Source organism: Paralichthys olivaceus, chromosome 15, assembly GCF_024713975.1.
Source record: "Paralichthys olivaceus isolate ysfri-2021 chromosome 15, ASM2471397v2, whole genome shotgun sequence".
Classification (NCBI taxonomy): Eukaryota; Metazoa; Chordata; class Actinopteri; order Pleuronectiformes; family Paralichthyidae; genus Paralichthys; species Paralichthys olivaceus.
This window is the reverse complement of record NC_091107.1, coordinates 22,711,001-22,733,446: the sequence shown is the minus strand read 5'-3', so window position 1 is coordinate 22,733,446 and position 22,446 is coordinate 22,711,001. Positions and strand designations below refer to the sequence as shown.

Here is a 22,446-nt window from a genome sequence, read left to right as displayed (position 1 = left end):
TGTCAGATTTTGATTAGCTCATCCCGAGTTTGTGTCAGGGGTCAAATGGTTTCTAGATGCACTGACAATGAAGCTCACACACAACCATCCCAGGTTTGATTGGACTGTATACTACCCTGGAGATAGTACACGTGTTAAACAGTCTTATAGCACAGCAAGTAATTGTACATTAATTAATGTATACAACCTCATCTGAGGTCACACAGGCTGTGATATCCTTCACTGAGGTGAATATTTACATCTGTATAGAATCTTGCCATTCAATTATGAGGCAAATCTATTAATGCATTTTTAAGAAACTATATTCAAGCACCGAAAATGATTGATGTTTTCTTCATTTGCAGAAGTGTTGAGATACAGAAATACAAAAGATGTTGTGCATGGCGGTGAAGGTCTAATAAGCACTTTGTGGATGTAAACCCTTGGTAAACAGAATACAAAGGTGATTGTCAGCTGGGTCCCTGGCTATGAATCTAGGGGTAGATCGATAAATACAATCTAGTGGTTTGAGAGTAGAAGCAGATGCGTGTCTGTAGTATATCATCATATAGGACAACCTCAACTATATCTCTTCTACAAGTCAAAGAGAAACTGCTTCTGTCCAAAGAGTTTTTGCTGCAATTACTTGATGAGATTTTCAGTGTGATGTTTTAATGTAAATGATTCATCAAGCCAATAGATATTTATACAGTGTGACTCTCAAGAGGAAAGAATAGAGTTTGAGCATCATGAAGAGCACTAAGACAAACAACAATTTGCACAGTCAGCAAAACTTAACAGAATAGCATTGATGTCACAGTTAGTTAGAGGTAATATTATAATATGATGTACTCCTAATAGTAGATAAGGCAGGGACCATAAGTGATACTTGTGGAATTATTACTGGCAAATACTCTTGAATGTTTCCAGCTTAGACACATTATTATGTTATAACTTAATAAGCAGACGTTGATCTACAGTATATAAAGTTGATTTTGAGAAATTAATGAAAATGGAAGCACAGTACTTCCTTTTGCTATACAGGAAACAATATCATGTCCAACTAGTATTAAAGGAAGGATGGCAATGTGGGTGGTGAGGGTTCATATATTTTTAGAATTGGTTGTTCACCAGTGATTTCAGAAATTCTGCCAGAAAGGGAAGTTTGGCTCTTGTCTAATGATTATTGGGATCACTGTCACGACCTCCTTTGTACAAAGGAACCATATGAGCAGACTTCCACATACTAGGAATTATACCTGTTCAAAAGATTAAATACGTGGGTTATTTGCTCAGTGAAGAAATTAGTGCAACACATTAAACAGAAAGGATCTATTTTGACTGAGTGGATTTCCTGGTATAAATGGTTTGTTATGCATTAGCATCTGCTGGTAATGTTGACTGACAGGCATGGTTTACAAGGTATAAGCACCATTCATATCTTTGGTTCCTGGAAACATAGCAATGAATAAATGACCAGCAGAGGCAAAATCAATGTGAAAAGATGTCAAAAGAAAAATGGCAGTTCAAGGTTATAAGCACTCTGAATGAACTGCCTAAATGGTGAATAATGTTTGATTTAGCTTTCCTTACATAGGCTGTGCATTTTTTCATCTAAAGTAATGTCAGTTGGATGAGTCCCGAAGCATCTGACAAGAGACCATGCTTTGTTTTTTGTTTCAAACAGTAGGCCTATAGCTGAGCATTCAGCCTCATGAGCTTTTTGAAAGGTGCATGTTTATCCATGAGAAATAATCTAATAGAACAATTTAAGCACCCAAAATGAATGCCACTATGAGAAAGATCAATTCAAAACACCTGTTCATTATGGATTCTTAGATTTCTTTAACAGCAGTTCCATATTGCGTTCTCTTCCAATATGACTACTGAATTGTATTACTCGCATTGGTTAAGATATGATATATTATTAATGTTGATCTGTTGTGATTTTTGAATCGGAGTTGATAGACTTAGTAATCAATTTAAAGGTTTAAATACTGCATTATTTCAATAACATATAATTCAATAACATAATAATATTTTAGTTGAAAACGTTTTGTCTAGTTTTACTAAACATTTTCTTAAGTCCAGTCCTGCAATGCAAAAGTAATATTTGTTATTTCATTTAGGTCACACATACATTTTTATCTTGTCATTATCTAATGAAAAACTTCATTAGTCGTCACCGGTTTACACTTTTTTTGCCATTGAAATAAAGTTACATTTTTTAAAACCACATTTTTACGGAGCCCCTAAAGGGACATGGGTTAAAAAAAAAAAAATTAAATGTATCTCGTGCGCACGAGAAAGTATCTCGCGAGCACGTGAAGGTATCCCGCGAGCACGTGAAGGTATCCCGCGAGCACGAGAAAGTATCCCGTGCGCACGAGATAGTTTTCTGGTGCGCACGAAAAAGTATCTCGTGAGCACGTGAAAGTATTGCATGCCAGGTATATTTCGCGTTTTCAGAAAAGAGAATAAGTCCACTTCTGCAGCCATTCTTTGATGCTAATGATCTTAATGAGCACAGGCGTACGGTCAACTACATGTGCTTAACGAGATACTTTTTCGTGCGCACCAGAAAACTATCTCGTGCGCACGAGATACTTTCGCGTGCGTACGGGATACTTTCATGTGCGCACGGGATACCTTCCCGTGCTCGCGAGATACTTTCTCGTGCACACGCGATACTTTCATGTGCGCACGGGATACCTTCCCGTGCTCGCGAGATACTTTCTCGTGCTCGCGACATACTTTCTTGTGCGCACGAGATACGTTTCTTTTTTTTTTTTTCTCCCATGTCCCTTTAGGGGCTCCGTACATTTTAACTTTTTCCATCAACAATATTTCATATTGATATATAGTCACAGTTTGTGTTAAATGACAATGCTGTCTCGTCATCATCTTGTCGTAGTAATGAGGACTTTTCGAGGACTGCATCTATTAGTGTAATAAAATCTTGTTCGAGAGATGCAGACTACAGCTCGGATATGAGTAATGAGGTTTCAGTCTGAGGAGCAATAGAAACAGCCCACATTTTGTCTGATGTATACAATATGTTCGTTTTATGGAGGTCTGGTTTTTTTTGTGGTTTGTGTTGGTTATTTATTGTCTGTATTACACTTGGCTGTCTCTGTCTCATGTCTCTTAGATGATACAAACAGAGCTCAGCTCTTACTAATGATTATGGAAGCCCCAAGGCGAATGGGATTACCGTCAGCTAGACACTAGGGGGACATTTACGAGGCTCTGCAGCTCATTTTGAATGCATCTGTGTGTAGAATGTAATATGTATTAACAGGAAAACAAATCAAAGAGAAGACAAACAGCCATTAAACCTGACTGACCACTTTGTAGATGCAGCTGTCTGAAATTGTCTGAGAAAAGCAGGTGAAATCTGCTGCAGTATTTTATCACATGCACGCAGAGAGAGAGCGACAATAGCCTGACACAATCCTCTAATAGTTCAGACAATGAATAGCTTTAGAAGCAGCATATTTAAACATATAGTATAAACCTAATATACACATTGCCTTGTGAACGGCTGCGGATCATCCTCTAACCAGAAGGTCAGGGGTTTGATCCCAGTCTTCTCCGTGCCAAAGGGTTTTTGGGCAAGATAATGAACCCCAAATTCTAACTCACAACTGTACTGTTCTCATGATAAAGTGCTGATGTATAAATATGTGTGTGAATGGCAAAAAACTACTGTGAAGTGCATTGAGTGGTCATCAAGACTAGAAAAGTGTTATATAAATACAGCCAATTATTCACTTTTCATATTTACTAATGAAGAAAAGCCTAGACAGTTAAGACTGTAGTGGAAGAAAATAAGACTAAATGAAAAAATAGATCTAAGCATGGAAATGTCATTATTTTGCCCAACTACACACTGACATATAAACTCTAGACTTTAACAAGTAACTATCTTAGTTTAAATAAAATGAATCCAAAATTACAATATGAATTTCTTCGACAAATTATAAATGGAAGCACACTACAACTTGAGGGATAATCCACTCGTCGTCCAAAATCTACCAGCCTCTAACACTGTGTGGAATCATCTCAGCATGATATCATGTGAATGTGATATCATTTGCTTCATATTTTAGTTTACGTCTCCAGCTGAGTGGGAAACACTGCTACTCCTTTAAGTCTGATTATAGCCTGATACGACTGTTATCTTTCAGACAACAGTCATTTCACCTGGTTTACATTCATGAGGCTGCAGGGAATCTTTACGGTTGCCAGGGAAAAAGTGAAATCATTAAATCCCAGTGGCAGTGAGTTGGATTTTACATCCCAAAATAAGCATCATGTAAATCAGAAGCCTTGTCACAAAGCTGACTTATAAAATTACGCTTCTGGTTTCAGGGTTTAATGTTGTTTCAGGACATACGTACATATTATTAATAAATGTCAGTAAATGCCATAGTTTACAATTGGCCTTTTCAGCCCCAGAAAATGTATGTTTATTCCATGTCTTATAATGTTGATCTTACAATCTTATGGTCATATTGCATCTTGACAATTAACGCTGACTGATTTCTTCAACAAATGTGACTGTGAACAGCCCAGCCATGCAGCAACTTCACAACATAATGAAATTAGACACATAGGCAAACCTGAAAATACACAGGGTGAAGGAGGGATGTCAGAAAGGGTGACTGAGCTGAGAGGTCTGTGTTTGTTGATTTGTGCATTGTGTTCTGACTAACCAACCATCCATGCAATCATGCCCCCTGCTGCCCACACGCTCCATCTTTCGTAACAGTGTGACACACACACTCAGGCTGCCCACTGATGCTCTCTCTGCTATGAGGGCATGCTGTTCACTGCCTCAGTCAGCTCTGATGAGGTATTATTCTTCATCATTGACTGTTTTGTGGCTGTCGCCTCTGGTAGATGGAATGGGTAATGATAACACCCACACATACTCAAGCATCACGTAACAGACCATGTGACGGCAGCACTGTGTGCTGTAGAAAAACGATCTATTTATCTGGAGCTAAATCCTCTAAAGCTGTTGGTGACATTATCTCCAGTTGAAGATTCAGAATAAACACAGTGTGTACATTTGTTTATTCCAGGTGCTGTGAGGCATACGGATTATTCCCTTTTCTCACATCACAGATGATGTTGATGCTAAAGCAGCTGGATGTTTTGGCAGCATTTGCTTGCAACTAAAATCCCTCTGACCCCGATTTCATCTGACTGAGGAAGTGGGTGAGGTGGAAGTTGAGAAATGCACTTTGTGATCAAATTGAATTAGCGTGCTTCCTGTAATTTTAACGCCTGACATGCTCGTTGTTTCCTGTGCTCCTCAGCTGTGAGACTGGGTTTCGAAGGTCGGGATCACTGTGTGGGTTAGGGGCTTGCGGCAGCAGTTGAACTTTTACCCTCTTATTGTTTTTGTGGTTATGAGGTTTTTTAAAGAAAGTAAAGACATATTGGGACATCTGTGGAATAAACAACATACAGCCTTACAGCTGTATGTCAGTCCCACAGCTGTAACCAACCACTATGGTCACAATATCTCTGCTTCTATTTGTGGTGTTGAATAATGAGCCAGACAGTGTTTGGCAGATAATTGGGATGTCTCAGTGAAGTCAACCTCTGACCTTTTGAATATAAGATGACATCACATTTTATCCTAAAAGACATATGCCTGAAAATGTCTCATAATTAACAAATTAATTCTTGGGAATGATGGACAAAAAATGCTTTGAAATGTTAGAGCAACCTTTGACCTTTGACCTGGGGCAGGTGTCGGCTCAGGAGTTATAGCTGGCCATTGTCTTTACAGAAGGTTGTTGGTTTGATCCCAGTCTCCCCTCCCACATGCCAAAGGGTCCTTGGAAAAGATACTGAATCCCAAATTGCCCCCTCTCATAAAGAAAGTGCTGCACATAGATGCATTGTATATGTGGGTGATTGGGTGAATGGCATTTAAGCACTTTGAGTGGTCACCAGTGCTATAGAAATACAGAGCATTACCATTTACCTTTGACTACCAAAATCCTGAGGTATTCCTAATATAGTATTCAGGGGAATGGAACAGTCAGACGGAAAAACCCCAAAACATAATGCCTGCAGCCACATCTTTTAGGAGGTTGCTGATATTGCATTGACCTATTTGTTCTTTCAAAAACCGATGTAATATTCCCTGTTAGAAGTTGTTTCTGTTTCTTTGTATCCTGTATTTAAATTAAACCTCTAAAATTACATATTTTGAATCAGAGATTAAATTGTCATTATAGGAAATTAACTTTTTTAGAGGGGTTGCAAAGTTTTATTTTACAAAACCAGATGTCTAATGCTCAAGCAGAGATGTATTTAGCTTCTTGTGTTTGACCTCTCAAATTTAGCCACTCCTGCAGAGTCAGTCCAGGGATTTGTAGTTCAAGCTCCCATTGCCTTCAATTACCAGCAGCACCAACCATCCCTTGTTTCTGCCTGGAGTTGCGGATGCTGTCAGTAGCACTGTCAGTTGAGTCATTTATTGACAGAGGGCTGGCAGCCAACACACAGTCATCTCTCTTTCTCTCTCTCTCTCTCTCTCTCTCCCTCCCCTTGTCTCCTGCTGTTCTTATCTGCCTGTCTCCTTCCCATCATGCTTATTCATCCCCTCCTTGTCCTCTCTCACTCATCTCTCTTCTTTCTCTCCTTGCACTCAATTTCATTCTCATCCTGTATCTTCCGCTTTCCCTCTCTATCTCTCTTCCCCTTACCCCCTCCCCTTTCTCTCTCCCTCCCGCTCTCCCTCTCATTTATCATTCTCCCACTCCAGAAGCTCTGACACACAAACACACATACACACACACACACACACCCCTCTGTAGCCTGTACAGCTACAGCAGCCAGCCAGTTGGTTCATTCATCATTCATTTTGCCAGAGTGAGCCACTCATACATCAGGCAGGACCGTGTCTTGTGTTTGGCGACTGTACCAGTACACCAACAGAAGAGGAACAAAAAGAGGAAGTGTGAAAGTAAGCAAAGGTTAGTGTTGCGTGGCAGCAGCGTGGCGGCAGCATGACTCTTTACCTGAACAAGCAGCAGAGTTGCTTTGCAGATCTGGATGGAAGGGAGGACTGTGGAGAGGAGCCATGTTCCTTTAGCTGGCATCATCAGCACCCAAGCAATCGCCATCAGCATCACCCATGCCAGCTGTACCATTACGGATCTATCCCTGGTGGTGCCACTCTTCCTCGTAAGGGAGGTCGCCTGGCGGCCTGGCATTTAGACAGCATGTCCTCCAGGAGTCCAAGCCGCTTGGCGGCAGTCAGAGCCAAGGGGGGGAGCTGTGACCTGTGGCCCTCTGAGTGTGGCTGTGTCCAAAGCTGGCAGGAGCCTTATCAGGTAAATCTATGCTATTATCAGAGGACATCAGCAGCCTGACCGTGAGGACCAATGAGCTGTTGGACAGAGCTGAACTCTGCCAATGATGGAATATTGTGATGTAGGACATTTTGTTGCTGTGCTGTTTGATGAAGGAAACAAATTATTATACGTCATTTTGTTAGTTGCAGTACAGACTTATATCTTCAAAGGGTCTGTCTTTGAAACCATTCCAAACTTAGGTTCGGTCAAACTTAAGTTTTTAAAAACACTAAAATAAATACAAATCACACATTGTGTGCAACTGTGCAAAGATTTTGTTTGAGGGTTCAAATATCAGACAGTGTGGTTGGTTACCTTGTGTGGGATCTGCCCTTCCTGATCAGGCTTGTTGAGGGAATATAGAAATGTTTTATTAAATTGATAAACCCAGTTATGGCCTAATATATTTCCTTCTTTAAGTTAGGCTTCCATAGTATGGAGTTGCTCGATGTCTTAAAATGTCCTGACAAGGCTGCTTCGGTGTTCTAAGGACATTTTAGAGAGATTTCCCTGTCACAAATGTCAAAAAGTGTTTTGTTAGAAACGTGTATCTCATTGAGGTAGTACAGCAATGTTGCTTCATTTTATAACAGATATAAAAGTACTTAACCTGTGCATCTGATCCTGAGCAAATATTTCATTTCACATGATTTAGTTAAGAGGAGTATGGACAAAATGCCAGTGAAATAAAAATAGATGACAACCCCATTTCCAAAGGAAACAACTCAGGGAGTCATGAAACATAAATACATTATTCATAAAACCTGTAATCGTAAAATTTGAAGCACGTCTTGGCAACCCTTTTCTTCACTTTGTGCCAAACACAAAAAACTGCACTGTAAACAGAAAGAAAAGGGAAAGCATCAAGAAATCAAAGCACAAGGTGAAAAGGTGGAACGGCTTCTTTGCCAATACTTTGCAATCGCATTACAAACACAAGTTGGTTTGGTTGGTACTTCATCATCTACACGCCCAGTAGTTTCTGAATATTGGGTGGATCTGGTAATTTGATAGCATTGATCAAATTGATTTCAAGGGGGACTGGCTGAACTGAGTCTTTCATGTGTTTGTCTAATCTGTAATCAGAGTTGGTAATCTGCATCTGCTCACTAGAGCAGAATCATATGTTGAGACGGAGATGCAAGATTCTCAAGTCCTGAGAAAAAATATGGGTGTGGCAAGGAATACAGGCATTGCGCTGGTATGTTTTTCTCTAGCAACCTGATTCACCTTGTCTTGAAAACCCAACAATAGCTTTTCTAAATACAGTTTTTTGGAAAACAGCAGCTGCTTCATAGTTTGATTGATGTGAGAGAATTATCTGCAAAGTAAGTGACATATTTAAGATATTGTGAATAAATAAATGAAGAATCCAGCAGTTACTGTTATAAAGAGGCACATACTTTACTTTATATCAACTAATCAATTCATTAAGTCTATAATACATTTTCTTGTTGCTTAGCTGCTGACATGCATATGATGTTACAGATTTGTGTGAGCTGTGATATGTGTTATATGCACAGCAATAAGATATGTGTGATCTAGCTCTATTTAGTTGTATAACCAATGATCTCTTTAACTAGCTGTTAAACACCCAACCAAATAAACAGGAACTGGGAGAAATATGTATTTTTGCACAACATAGATCTCTTCAAACCTATTTTCATGTATCATTGCCCACAAAATGGATGCATACAAGTGACAAGCGACTTAAAGACGACATTTGATATTGGCACTTCCAAGATTTTTATTTTGGGGATTTTATTATGGGAGCTTTAAAGGTAGCCATGGTGACAAAGTGCTCCTTTACATGATTTGTCTCTTACTTAAATGCTCAATGAGCAGAAATCACCTCATTACTGACATTATATATTGTAAATCATTGTATGGAGGTGTGTGTTTGAGTGACATCTGCTGTAAATGTGTAAAACTGACTAAAAGCTTGGCTGCTTATTACTATCTGAGCTGGTGTTTCCAGATGAGATGAAAGTGGACTGATCAGTAGGTGTTCTCCTTCAGGAAATATAAGTATTGTTTAAAAAACTGTTGTACCGCACAAGTAATTCATGACTGTGGATTTAATTGCCGGGGTGTGTGGGGTTTGTGCAACTATTGTGCGAATGAAATTGCCTCAGGCACAGCCAGTGGTGTGTAATGGGAGGCCATCCATCACGTAACAGATGGAAATGCAAGGCAGGGAAATTGCACAGGGGCAGCAGTCAGCACTACCTGCTCTCTAGCCATGGACCTGAAATACCGAAAGCTGGACAATGAGAATAAGCTGGATCACAGGTCCTGTATAAAGACAAGAGGAGATTGAGGGAAAACATATTCATACTAAAGCAAACATCTGTCAGACTGTATGCAGTAGTTACAATAATCTGTAAAGGCATATTTTAATGAAAAAAATCTAAATTCAAAGTTTGAACCTTATCTCATTTCACTTGTTACAACCTGTCACAAATGCAACTTTTATCGTTCTTCATTTTTACTTTCTTTTATCACATTTGAAAATATAACTGATGATCCATTGTTTGCAATTAGGCCCTGACCAATGACTTTTCACTTTGAATATAGTTTCAGTCACCTTTTACATCTCCTTGCTTCTTGAGCTTAGCTCATCCGTCACACTCCTCAATCTTTCCTCCCTTACTCTACACATACTCTACATCCCACGTTGTGTTGTTGACTATTTTTACACAAGATTCCAGTGAATTATTGATACACTTCCCTGTTTTCATGAGCCATTACACATGGAGGTGCTGCTGAATTATTGAGCAAAGCTCAACCCGAGCACACGACTGCTGAAGAAGTACAACCAACTCACTCTGTAACACTGAAAGTGTCCAATGTTGTCTTACAGCAGCTTTTCATCATACGAATCAGGCTTTACGCCTTCCTCATCATCCAGTTGGCCTATGAATGTCACTCAACTTCTCTTCATTGCAATATCAGAGTAAAAGAAGGAGAGAAGATAAAACACAAATTATAGCTCCCTGCAATCACACGGCACCCGGTGGTGAATTTGAGTGTTTGCTGAATGACATGTTTGAGAAATCAACATGTCGGAGAGCATCCGGTCTGAAAGCTTCAAAAAACTGTCTCTCTCTGCACTCACCCTCGATGTTGACGATATAACACTGAACTGTTCTTGTCGTTTTTCTGTACTGACAGAATGCTACAATAATATTGTTACAATAACGATAATAGTAGATAATCAATATTATCATAGTATCCGTAATTGTTCCAAAAGTACAAATAGACACTCAAATAATTTTATAATTTTTGTAATTATGCAATATCCCAATGCACAAATCAAGTCTTGACTAGATTATGACAGAATTTATATATATGGGTTGGGAGATTAAACATGTGTTAATGTGTGTGGACGTATACAGTCTGCAGACACACAAAACAAACAGAACCTCAACAATAAGTAGAATCACCAAACTTTGTTAATTAAATTGTCAAACTGTAGAACTGTATGGAAATTCTGCAATGGTCTACCATAGCACTGTTAACATTTCATGGCTAAGCACTGGTATAGTTAATAGTTGTGTGAAAGACTGTTAACCTCTCATGCACAGTGTTGTTGCTTGACCACTGGCTTAATGTGCTGTTGGAAGCTATTGATCACGTGATGATGTTAAGAAACATGAACAAGAAGAGACATGGGCCTTAGTGCAGTTATGCATTTATGCATTTATGTGCTCAGTTGAGTAGCCACTACCTCTTGGGGGTCTGTGTGCACACATGGTTTTATTGTGGCAGTATCCAAGTTATCTTATACATACATGTCTATATATATATTTTTATATATATATACTCTTTCGACTATAAAGCCTACCTATTATCACAATGTTAGAATGCTATACCACACTGATGACCTGCTGCTTAGGAGCTGACATCCCATGGTCCCCAGAGAGCTTTCAGTGATAGAAAGATAAGATTAATGACAGACCCTCCTGAGCTACAATCACATTATTTTGAGCTGCCTGCTCTCCTGCATAATAATAAAAGGAAATGTGCTAGAAGAGTCTGTTTGTTTGTCTCTCTTCTTCTGTCTATTTGTAATTACTTCAAGTGACGTGATCTGAGAAGCATTACAGATCAGTGGTTCTGACTGGATGTATGTGATAGGAGGCTATATGCTGGGGTTTGTACAAACATTTTTGGTGCTTAAATGAGTGATTATTGAGAATTGTGGCAGTAAATGGTAGTAAAAGAAATACGCTGGAGGCTGCTCATGCCGTCATGTTGTGTTGTTTGGCGTCACAATTGAGTTCTGTCTGCCCTCTGTGAGAATAGCCATGAAGTCCTTCATATGATTAGTGTCCGTGCACAGCAAGCCAAAGACATCTTAATCCAGTGTGGTCCTTCTAGTGTCTGACTTTGCTGCTCTAGAGTCAGAAAACTCTAATATTCTTCCTTTGATTAAAATCACAGTCTCTCTGAGTCTGTGATGTTCAGAATCATTATGCAATTCAGACTCACTTATTTGAATGAGCCACATTCATACATAGGATTCATAAGCAAAAATAAAAATAGAGCATAATGTTAACAGATACATCACCAGACCCATAACAATTCAGGAAAAAAACTATGTGTTCTTTCATGTCCACTGAAAAGCTTTTAGAATATAGAATAGAATATAAAAAGCGGTGTAGAGACACATGGGTCACTGTTAACCACTGCCAACAAGCACTCACAGTCACATCTTACCACACATGTGTCTCCGTGTGTGTTAGTGTGTGTTAGCAGCAGCATGAAGGTTGGTTGGTGGAGAGGCAGAATAAGCTCCTGACAATGAAGCAGAATATACATAAAGTTTCTCTTTTCTTTTTCTTTTGCCATGTTCCATTTAAATTGATCTGGTGCTGGAGCCTTACATTCAGTGTCTTAATGCTTAAACCACATATATCTGCACATTTCCTTCCCTGCTCTACCTGCTGCACAAACTGAAAGGCACAACTCACAGCCCAGGATTCCCTTCAAGAAACGACAAAGAGAAGCTAATTTATATTCTGGCATCACATGCAGTTGATATAATAATGTGCAAGTATATATTGTCTCGACTCACTATTGAGAACCAGATACGTGAATGCAAAATTACTGCAGAGCAGCACAGGCTGATGGTAGAACACAGCATGTTATATTTTCATCAGCATTGGTTCATTCACTTTTAGTTAGCAGCATTTTACAAAAACTACAGAATGGATTACTGTGACACCTGGTGGAAGGAGAGAACCTGTTATATTCTGGTGCGGATCAGGATCGCAGAAAGGATTGTCCTGTGGATCACTGAAATAAAGCCAAAGGTGCTCAGTCTGAGCTGCATTAGAGAAGTAGTAGAGTCATGATATTACATGTGTGTATAAACTTGGCTGATTGATCAAACAAGGGTCTGATATTTTATGAAAGATTGCTGGTTTATTAACTAGTTGTGAGTAAATAAAGAACCAGCCAATCCTACAGTGTATGTTGCTGTGCAGCTAGTGGTCTAAGCCGTATGAACGTGATGGAGACACTAGTGGACAGGCTGAGTCTCTGGCCAATGACACTTAGCTTGTTGTCACTGGACTGATGACCTAGCAAACCATCACATCTTCTACAGCATCATGTCAGTCAGATGCACAGCAGGTACACAGTCTATGAGTCACTCTGAGATGTTCCAATAGGAGAGACTGTGTGTTTGTGTGTGAAAGAGTGTGAGAGAGTGTGAGAGAGCGACAAAGAGAGGCTCATATGGCCACATATAAAATATGTTTCCGATCATGGCTTTGTGACACACACACGCACACACAAATACACAATACTGCACGACATGCATTGCATTCTTGTTTATTGCCGTTGAATGTTTGAGATTTATTCATCTTGTGTGGAGAACTTTCACAAACATCTCCACATGGATCTTGAGCATCATTTTGAAAGTGAGTCTCATGCATTGGGCTCATTGTTTACATTAACTGAACAGTTAATCTAATGTCCATTCATACCGTGGCCAAGACTTCCTCACTTGAGATTCCTGCCTTTAACCATCTGCTTATTTTCAACAGGCGAGCAGGAGACATTTTGTGTGTGCTGTGCGACATGGGTTCTATTTCATACTGCACAATTTATGACAGCAATATTATTACCTGACTGGAGGTCAAACCTTCAATACACTATATAGCACTACAGTTCAGCCATTACAGGTGCAGAGGAAGGACACACTGAACCTGAAAGTTACAGGTTCTGAGTGTGACCATTGGTGAAGGTTTCCAGGCTACACAAGCTGCAGCCCTGTGTGAATCGGAAACTGCAATTACCATGCTTGTGCAGTATCTTTGCTATTAGTAAGGTGACAGATTTACACATCTGAGCAATATAAACTTACCACATCCATTCATTTACTACTCATGTTCTCATCTCCCTCTCTTGTTGAACCCATCCAGTGCTAATCACTCTATCAGAGTACTATGTATGAGAGAGGAGTATTCATGGTGCTATTCAGCAAATGCAAGACTGTTAAATTGTTGATGATACAGAGATCCACAAGCTTGTACCCTGAAAGTAGGACAGTGGTGGGTCTCACTCTTTCCCCCTCCTTCTCTCTCTGTCTCTTACAGGCCAGCCCTGCCCCAATAATTGTCAACACAGACACTTTGGAGTCAGTTCCTTACGTGAGTTTGAATAATTGTGCTTTTTTCTGTGCCTAGTTCTTCTAGTTAAAGATCAATACTTCAAACACACTTGCCTAGAATCTGTCCTCCATGCTCCAATGCTGTGAATGAAGGGAGATCATTGTGTAACTTGTTTCAATAAAACAAATGAAGTCGCAGTGCTCAATTATTGATGTTTGTCATGAATAAAAGACCAGCACAAGATTTTCTAGACCTTCACAAACACTTTTCATAGTATTTTACATCAAAACAAATAAATGGAGCTTTGGTGCCATCCAGAAGCTGAGTTAATAACAAATACTTCCCAAAAAAATTGGGCTTGATGAGAAACTGTCACAGTTTGCAGTAATGTTAACAGTTTAAGATACTTTTCTGATTTGTAAAGAACTAAAGACAGGAGAGCACCTGCATCCTGCAGTGACAACATCTCTCACGTTTATCAAACCATTTGATGTGGCAGAGCTTGGACATAAACTGAACAGCCAAGATTTTATCAAAAGTAAAAATGAAAAACTTGTCTGCACAGTTCCTGCTGTGGCTAATTTAGTCCTTGGGTCTTGATTGCTTCCGTGATGATATGCAGTTCTGATGATAATATCTGATGCCCAACTGGGAATCTGAAATACAGCATCTTATATGCTTATGTACTTTACCTACGTCAATGCATAATGACAGAAGAACTCGCTGGTAATTAATCATCCCAGTGAAATACAGAATGAGAACAACTCTGTTGCAAAAATAACCAATGTTAATTAACTATCACCTTAAATAGTTTCCCTTGAGGGAGGGTCTTTTTAACACAGAGAGCACCTGCCACTTCAATTTAAGTATGTGGAGTTGGCCTAAGAGTCACTGAACATCATCCTTTATGAAAATAATTGTACATATTTCAACAGCACCAGCATGTATTTTCATTTTAAACTGTCTTTGCTTAATCTTTTCTATTTTTTCTCCTAAGGTCAACGGCACAGAAATTGAATATGAGTTTGAGGAAATCACTCTGGAGCGGGTGAGTATCTCAGATCCAGGAGCTGTGTTTGACCTCAGAAAATCTGTGAGAACGTGCCTGCGGTCGAGTAAAACAGTCTCTCCTGGAGGCTTTCAAATACACTGCAGAGATGTGATAGAAGGAACGTTCCTTCTACTTCAGCAAAGGATCTGCCCCCAGCGTGTGTCTCTCTCTGAGCTGTGTATATCAGAGCTAAACTCTGAAATGAATGTGGAATGAAGTACTTTTACATACCCAGATTAGCTCACTTTTCCACCCTATCAATGCAATGACAGGTATTAAACTGTATACCTAGAAGCCCAAACTGTTCACCTCCTGAACTGCAAAAGCTTATTGCTCCTAAGAAATTGAATGACAGCTAGATTTAATATGGCTTATACAGTAGTTCTGAATTCTCATTTTGCAGCTCCCCATCTCAATATGGTTGGAAGGTGATTTGACTTGAAAATGACTTCATTGAGATTTTTTAAATGGCACAAAACAATTTTATCCTTCGCTACCCTTTAGTGATTTGTGAGCAGATGTGGCACGTGAGCTTGCAAATGAATCTCCAAGTCAGTGAGATGGAAGAACCAGCTCAGTGGGCACAGAGAGGAGCAGACTGGAGTTTGGATCGCTTCAATACAATCAGGAGCAGAGAAGAAGCCAGGCCTACAGCAAAGCCTGTAGAGCCTAAGATTCAAATAGCGGTCAACCTCCATCCATATTCCATGACCTCCACATTAATCATCGGCCATCAGATGAGGCTGAGAAGCGCTGTCTGGTTCCCTTGTCACTCTGGAGAGCTGGACATTTTTTTATTCTGCATTCCAGGCAGCAAGGGCCTGCAGGCACGCTCAGTAGATTTTATAATCAAGAGAAGCTGCGGCTCCCATCAGCAAACAACTTAATCAAAGCTCGGCTTTCATTTTCATTGGGCTTCTTGGGATTTTATATGCAGAGCCAACACTTCTAAAAGCAATATTTCTTAGCAAAGTCATAACAATAACGAGCCAGGTTAACTCAGGAGTGACATTTAAAAAAGGAGTGTCCGTTGAATGCATACATTAATGGCCATGAGGACATTTTGTAGTAATAAAATGCATTTTAGAAATGAGAAAATTAGAGATAAATGAGATGCTGAGTTTAGGGTTAATGTAGCTTATATCACAATAACCCGTAAACTGACATTTGAAGGACAATATCTTATACTTAAAAGTACATTATTAATTTAATCCACATGACATGTAGTTAAGAATCACTTTTAATCAGCATATATTTGATTTACATTGAAGGAGCTCATCTGACAGTGATATGGGGATATGGACAGAATAGTGTTGCTATGTAGGGGTGGTTGTATATGAAGGTAAAGGTATATTACAGTGTAACGGGAGCAAACCATGAGTGTTTAATGAAATCACAACAACGGGAATCATATTTAATTCGTGGTGGCTGTCTGCAATGCAGTTCATACGTTGTGCCTTCACCATGTTAATGGATGGGAACGATCTGGAAATCATTTTAGGTAGCTTTTATCACACTGATGTTGGTTCAAGTGTTCATGTTTACATTGATATGGTGGCTATTAGGCAAACTATGTACATGTGAGTTCTGTCTGCGTTGACTTCTTTTTCACCCTCTGCTTTCTATGGTTACAGGGTAACTCAGGGTTGGGCTTCAGCATTGCTGGAGGAACAGATAACCCACACATCGGGGATGATCCTGGTATCTTCATCACTAAGATCATCCCTGGAGGTGCTGCAGCAGAGGATGGACGCTTGAGGTCAGTTCCTTTACACGACGATTAGACAGGTTTTCAGATCCAACAGGAAAAAAAAACATTTTTGACAAACAACCTTATATATAACAGTGTCATTGTTTTTGATAGAATTTTAAAATGGATTAAGGACTTAAAATGTTTCCCTCTCTTGCACAGTAGTACAACAAACAACCACAAGCTTTGCGTCATTTAGAAAAAGTTTCCACCGAGAAAAGTCTGGTCCAAATGTTTGAATCACTGACATCAATGTCGATGAGAAGGGCTGCCAAAAGAACTTCTTCACCATTTATAGAAATATAGAATAAACATAAATATAACTCTATTACGTATTGTTATTTCCTGAGGTTTCTTTGTGATTGACAAATAACTAAACAAATAATTGAAGCATTACCGCCACCAACACTGGCGTGCAGATTACTTAATGTTCAGTTCTCGAACCTGTCAAATTGCACGCTGATTCTCAAAAGGAGCCAGTTCAAAACTGGCAACGGCACCGTCCTGGTGGAGAACAGGCATGAGAAGAGCCTTGTGGAAATTCTACTTATCAGTTTATCCTACTGTTACCTCACAGCAGATGTTCAAGTCCTTTGTCTCAACAGCAGAAATGATCAGTCACTTACTTGAAGCAGCACTTTATGTCTAATTCCCTATGTTTGATAGTTATAACTGATCATAGCATAGGACAAAACCTTTTTTTTGTTTCCTGCTCGTTTCTGCCCCCTTTTAAAGTTACTTCAAACATTTCACTTAATGTTATAAATTAATATTAAAAAATTATTTTTTAAAAACTTCAAGCAATTTAATGGACAGAACTTCTTCCCCTCTTGACAGGGCTTTTATCATGAAACATTGCGCAGTATATGTTGAGACACAGTTGAGACATTACCACACATACACCCATACTGACTGGAGCAGGACGGGGTTCTTTTGATCAGTTAATTAAAGCAGTAGGAATAAACAGTAGGTTTAACTGATGTGCACATTATATGACAGACACCATTTTTATCAACCCTTGTCTTGTCTTTCCTGTTTTTGGAATACACAAAGCCTTCATCTGGAGACCTGGCTTTTTACTCCCTGTGTTTACTCCTGCAAGCTAATTTCATCTTTATTAACAAGTTCTTTATTTTGTAACTACTTTAGCATTTATATTAAATGTCATTGAATATCACACGAGCCTCAATTTATATTGTCTCATTTAAATTAACATGTACTCATTTGGGAGTTTCATTCAAAGCGAACAATGCTAACACTTCGGTACAATAGGAGGGCTTAAAGTACGAAGAGCTAATTCTATTCAATAAGACAAAATGTAGAAGATAATGTAAAGACTGAAATAATTGATGTTTCTTGAATAGAAACATGAGCACCCCTCTCAGGAATTACAAACTCACTGAGTAGGACTTTATTTAGCACCTTTTCTGTTTTCCGTAGAGTCATTATTGATGTGTGTCTTGATCTACTAAGCATCTGACACTAAAGCAGCTCTGCAGGACCACAAATACAGCAGCTTTAATAAATGTCAAAGAATGAAATGCCTCCACATTATTGGGCATCATTTGCAGAGGTATGTGCCCTACTTAGTGCCATTCTAAGTTTGTTTGTACAAATGTGCAAAATCTCTGCAAATGAATGAGGCCACATTCGAGTAAGTTGGCCGTTAATGTGATGCCGACGTAATCGGCCCATGCATTCACATGTAAATTCTTAGTGCACAAATGAATAGTTTTATTCATTTCCTGGTCCCATGGGGAGCCAACTTCACAGATGTGCAGTGTTATATAATTTGATACACAATTGTAATGTCTGATAACTTTTGATCAGTGTAGTTACTGTGAAATATCCAGGGGCTCTGCAGTGTATTGAAAAGGCTGCACCAGGGTGTCAATACATAGCTTTGCAGCATTAACTTTTTATGCGTAGGCAATCTGACATTCAGAAACGGATACAGTCCATCACATCATTTGCTACAGTAGATTGTTAAGGAGGCAACACAGTACAGCCTGAGCTCATTCATCACTTAACTGAAGTGAACGCTGACTCTAGGGAAACACTGCCAGATTTTATCACCTGGGATCTTGGCCTGTTTAGTAATAAACATAAACTCTTTAACCCCAAGTGTGAAACTGGAGAGTGAGAGCTCGACTGATAGCAGTTTTCTTACAGCATTCCTGGAGATTTTCTGGTGTAATGCAAATGTGTATGAGGCGGTGAAGTACTGTACTGCATCTAGACCTGCTGTGTACAGTTTTACAGTTGTTGTCCAACAAGCAGCATGAGAATATGAAATGGGCTGTATACATCTGATATGTTATCCTTGTGCATGACTTTTTATAGTTAATCCTACGTTGTGTTTATTAACAACAGTGTGATAGATGGAAGAAGAATACATGTCTATCTAGCACTGTTGCATTAATCTAGTATTTTGCAAGCAGGAGTAACAATGTTGACTTATTTTAGGCTTGATGAGACTTCCTGTAACCTAAAGGGTAAATACATTAAATTAGAATATTTTCCTCAGTCCTGGGTCCTAATTAGTGGCTAACAGAGTCATCCAGATCAGATAACAATGAGACAAGTCTGGAGGGGAACTGTTTTTAGACTCCTTAAGAAATTATCGGATGAACTCCACACATAAATTGTCAGAAGTATATGGCAGGCTTTTTTAGATTTCAGATGGAGTAATGTTGGTATAATTATGAAAAAAAAACACTTTGAAAAACTTTGAATTTATACCAACTCAATTAAAAAAAATAATCAATCAAGTTGTAGTTTGAGATACTGTGAGTAAAAACTGCTAAAACAATTCTCTCAAATGAACTAATCTCTTGCATTAATGAGGTGAAACTGAGTGAAGAGGATTTATTTGCAATGAGTTAGCGTTTCTATGACAAACATAATTCAGTCAGACAACTGTGGCTGTGGCTGAGGGGTAGAGCAGTCATCCTCCAACCAGGTCAGAAGTTCAATTCCCAGTCTTCCCATCTGCATGCCAAAGTGACCTTGGGCAAGATGCTGAACCCCGAATTGCCCCATAGAACAACAACAACAATAAAAAAAAAAGTGCTACTCTAGATGCGCTGTATGTGTGAATGGGTGAATGGCAAACTGTAGTGTAAAGCGCTTTGAGTCTTCTTCAAGACTAGAAAAGCACTATATAAATACAACCACTTACCATTTAACTCACGTTCAACTGCTTATTGCAGCATTAGCACATAGTTTGTGTTGGCGTCTAGGCTCCGACTCAATCACTCCCCCGATTACGCAGATATGATGGAAGTGACGAGCAAATACTTGTAACCCCCCCGGTGGCTACAGGTGGTTGCTGGGGTGGTGGAGGGGCAGATACTGCAGCAGCAACTGGTGCACTCCATTTGTTTTGAGAACAAATTCATGACTTGAATCACTTAGTGAGGAACTGAGAAATTCAGGGAATGTTGTTTGCAATAGGAATGGGTTGTGTATGAATCTAGATTATTGATCCTGAAGGGAAAAAACTGTAGCAACACCTGTACAGTACAACACAATGATTCATTTCAGAAAAGTACATCATTGAAAAATTATCAATAGCTTAAAAAGTTTTGAAGTTTTGCAGCAGTAATCACGATGACTGACAACTAAATACACAGCAGAATATACACCTAACAATCGAGTACAAAATAATCATACATATTCTTCAGGCAGTGCAAAAAAAGTTCATTGACTGCTAGATCATCAGCTATATATGAATTTATATGAGACAGCTCTGGCTGAAGGCTTAAATACTTAACTTTATGTACATAGTCATAACTCATAGCTGCAGCAGGCAGTATTTATTTCCCAAAGTCAAACATGGCCATTGTGACCTCACTCAACATATGGCTGTAATTGTCACTCACTAAAATGTCTTGCGGCTGCGCTGCTCACTTGAATTAACCAAAACGTTTTTCCTTACTTGTGTGTGCTCTATCTGTAATGCAAATTATGGACATCACTCATTTAAAGGCAGGTTGGTGGTCCCTTCCATTTTTTTGCCATCAAGACAGCGAAACAACACCTGAAAAAATCACACCAAGGCTATGACAATGCAAAAACACTAACAACATGAAACTTATGTCCATCAATATATTGCCAGAGAGCATGTACATGTTACTTCATATAACTGCAATGTCCAGTTCCAAATCAGTCTCTGCTCATGGTTTCAGCTCTGCATATCTTTTGTTTCAAGTAATCTTAAAGTTGCTGTCGGATCCCAAATGCTAAAGACACATGAGCATGCAGCATCAGTCTCCAGCAGCTCACAGGAAAAACAGGCTGGGCATAAGTAACACTTAACCTAATTGATGGTCACCCACTCTGAGGTGGGCTGTGAGACTTAATGCATTATGGATGGAGTGGAGGTCTAATCTCCGTGAGGATGGAGGCCTGATGGGGATTTGCTTTTCTCTCTCATTAAATAAGCCAGACACACTTCCTGTCACTGCTCTAGGACACTGTAGCAGAGCACTAAGCATACTTAATGCACTGGCCTGGCTTAAGGGACTGCTTGCAGCATTATAAGTGTTTCTCATGGAGGCTGCTCTTTTGGAGATGAAAAAGTATGCAGACAATAGACAATAGCTTCACCACTTTATCGCTTAAATGTTGCATATAATCATTAATTTTTACAAATTACCCTAATTTGTTTGCATTTGTTGTTTCTCAGTTGAGACCTTTCTCAACAGAACTCAAATTTGTATTGGTTATTATTCTCATTATCATTAGTTATTGTCAATTTAGTGACAATTTGGTTGCTGCAATTTTTATATGGAGCTGAGTTTTTGAGCTTTATTTGTTTAACTTGTTGACTTGCGCCTGAAGATGTGTTGATTGCTTAACAGACTGAAATAACCCACATGCAATGTGTAAAAAAACTGTTTGAGGACTCCCTAATGATAAGAAATAATTCTGATGTAGCTCCAGAGTATTACCAGAGTCCAAGCAAACAGCCCATTCCAAAGTGGCAGGTTTACAAAGGGAACTGCACTAGTTAACTACAATTTAATATTATACCGGATATGAAACTGCACGTCCTTGTGTCCTTCACAATTGTGAGGGACACTTATTAAATCGTGGAACATTGTATCTCCGGTCAGATGGTGCCAATCTATATTCACTGTTCAGGACATGATTGGGATCAGAAACAATCTTAGTATGTTACTATGGTAACTTTAACAATCTTTGGGCAGTTTTTACTTCAAAGTAGTGGATGTATAGTCGTTATCACACTATTGTACAAGCGTTGATGTTTCTGCTGAGTTTGGTTTAATTAGCTGGGACATCATGATTTACTGTTACAGTAAGAATGACTCATGATCACTCTCCACATCACGACTCGACTCAAACTGACATCACCAGTGCAAGCTGGCTGCACCAGGATGTGGGATATTTTGGTGTCATGTTTGTACAGTGGGATGAAGTGGAGATGTATCGTCTAGCTACAGTCGTTTGTATATTACCTAACTATATTGCTACTGTCTGAAGGTTACTGGTACAAAACATGATGATGCAGTGAAGGATCTGGATATAGAGTGACAGGGTGGGAGGCAAAGGGAGAACATCATTTATGTGTGTGGTGTGTGCTCTTTTACAGATGTCTTTGTGAGGACCTACAGAGTGAGGACATTTTGGCCGGTC

General features: G+C 39.2%; 1 protein-coding gene across 44 annotated transcripts in view; it reads left to right on the top strand.

Annotated features, from left to right (window-relative positions):
• dlg2 (discs, large homolog 2 (Drosophila)) overlaps positions 1–22,446 on the top strand; it is a 183,029-nt gene that overhangs the window by 121,880 nt on the left and 38,703 nt on the right. For 43 of the 44 annotated variants that reach the window (XM_069510320.1, XM_069510319.1, XM_069510308.1 and 40 more), the window contains 3 exons: positions 13,970–14,023; positions 14,982–15,032; positions 16,670–16,794. In XM_069510320.1, coding sequence (XP_069366421.1) covers positions 13,970–14,023; positions 14,982–15,032; positions 16,670–16,794 — 230 coding nt within the window. Of the gene's footprint in view, positions 1–6,668; positions 7,341–13,969; positions 14,024–14,981; positions 15,033–16,669; positions 16,795–22,446 lie in introns of those variants that run through there. The other variant, XM_069510341.1, reaches the window with a different exon arrangement.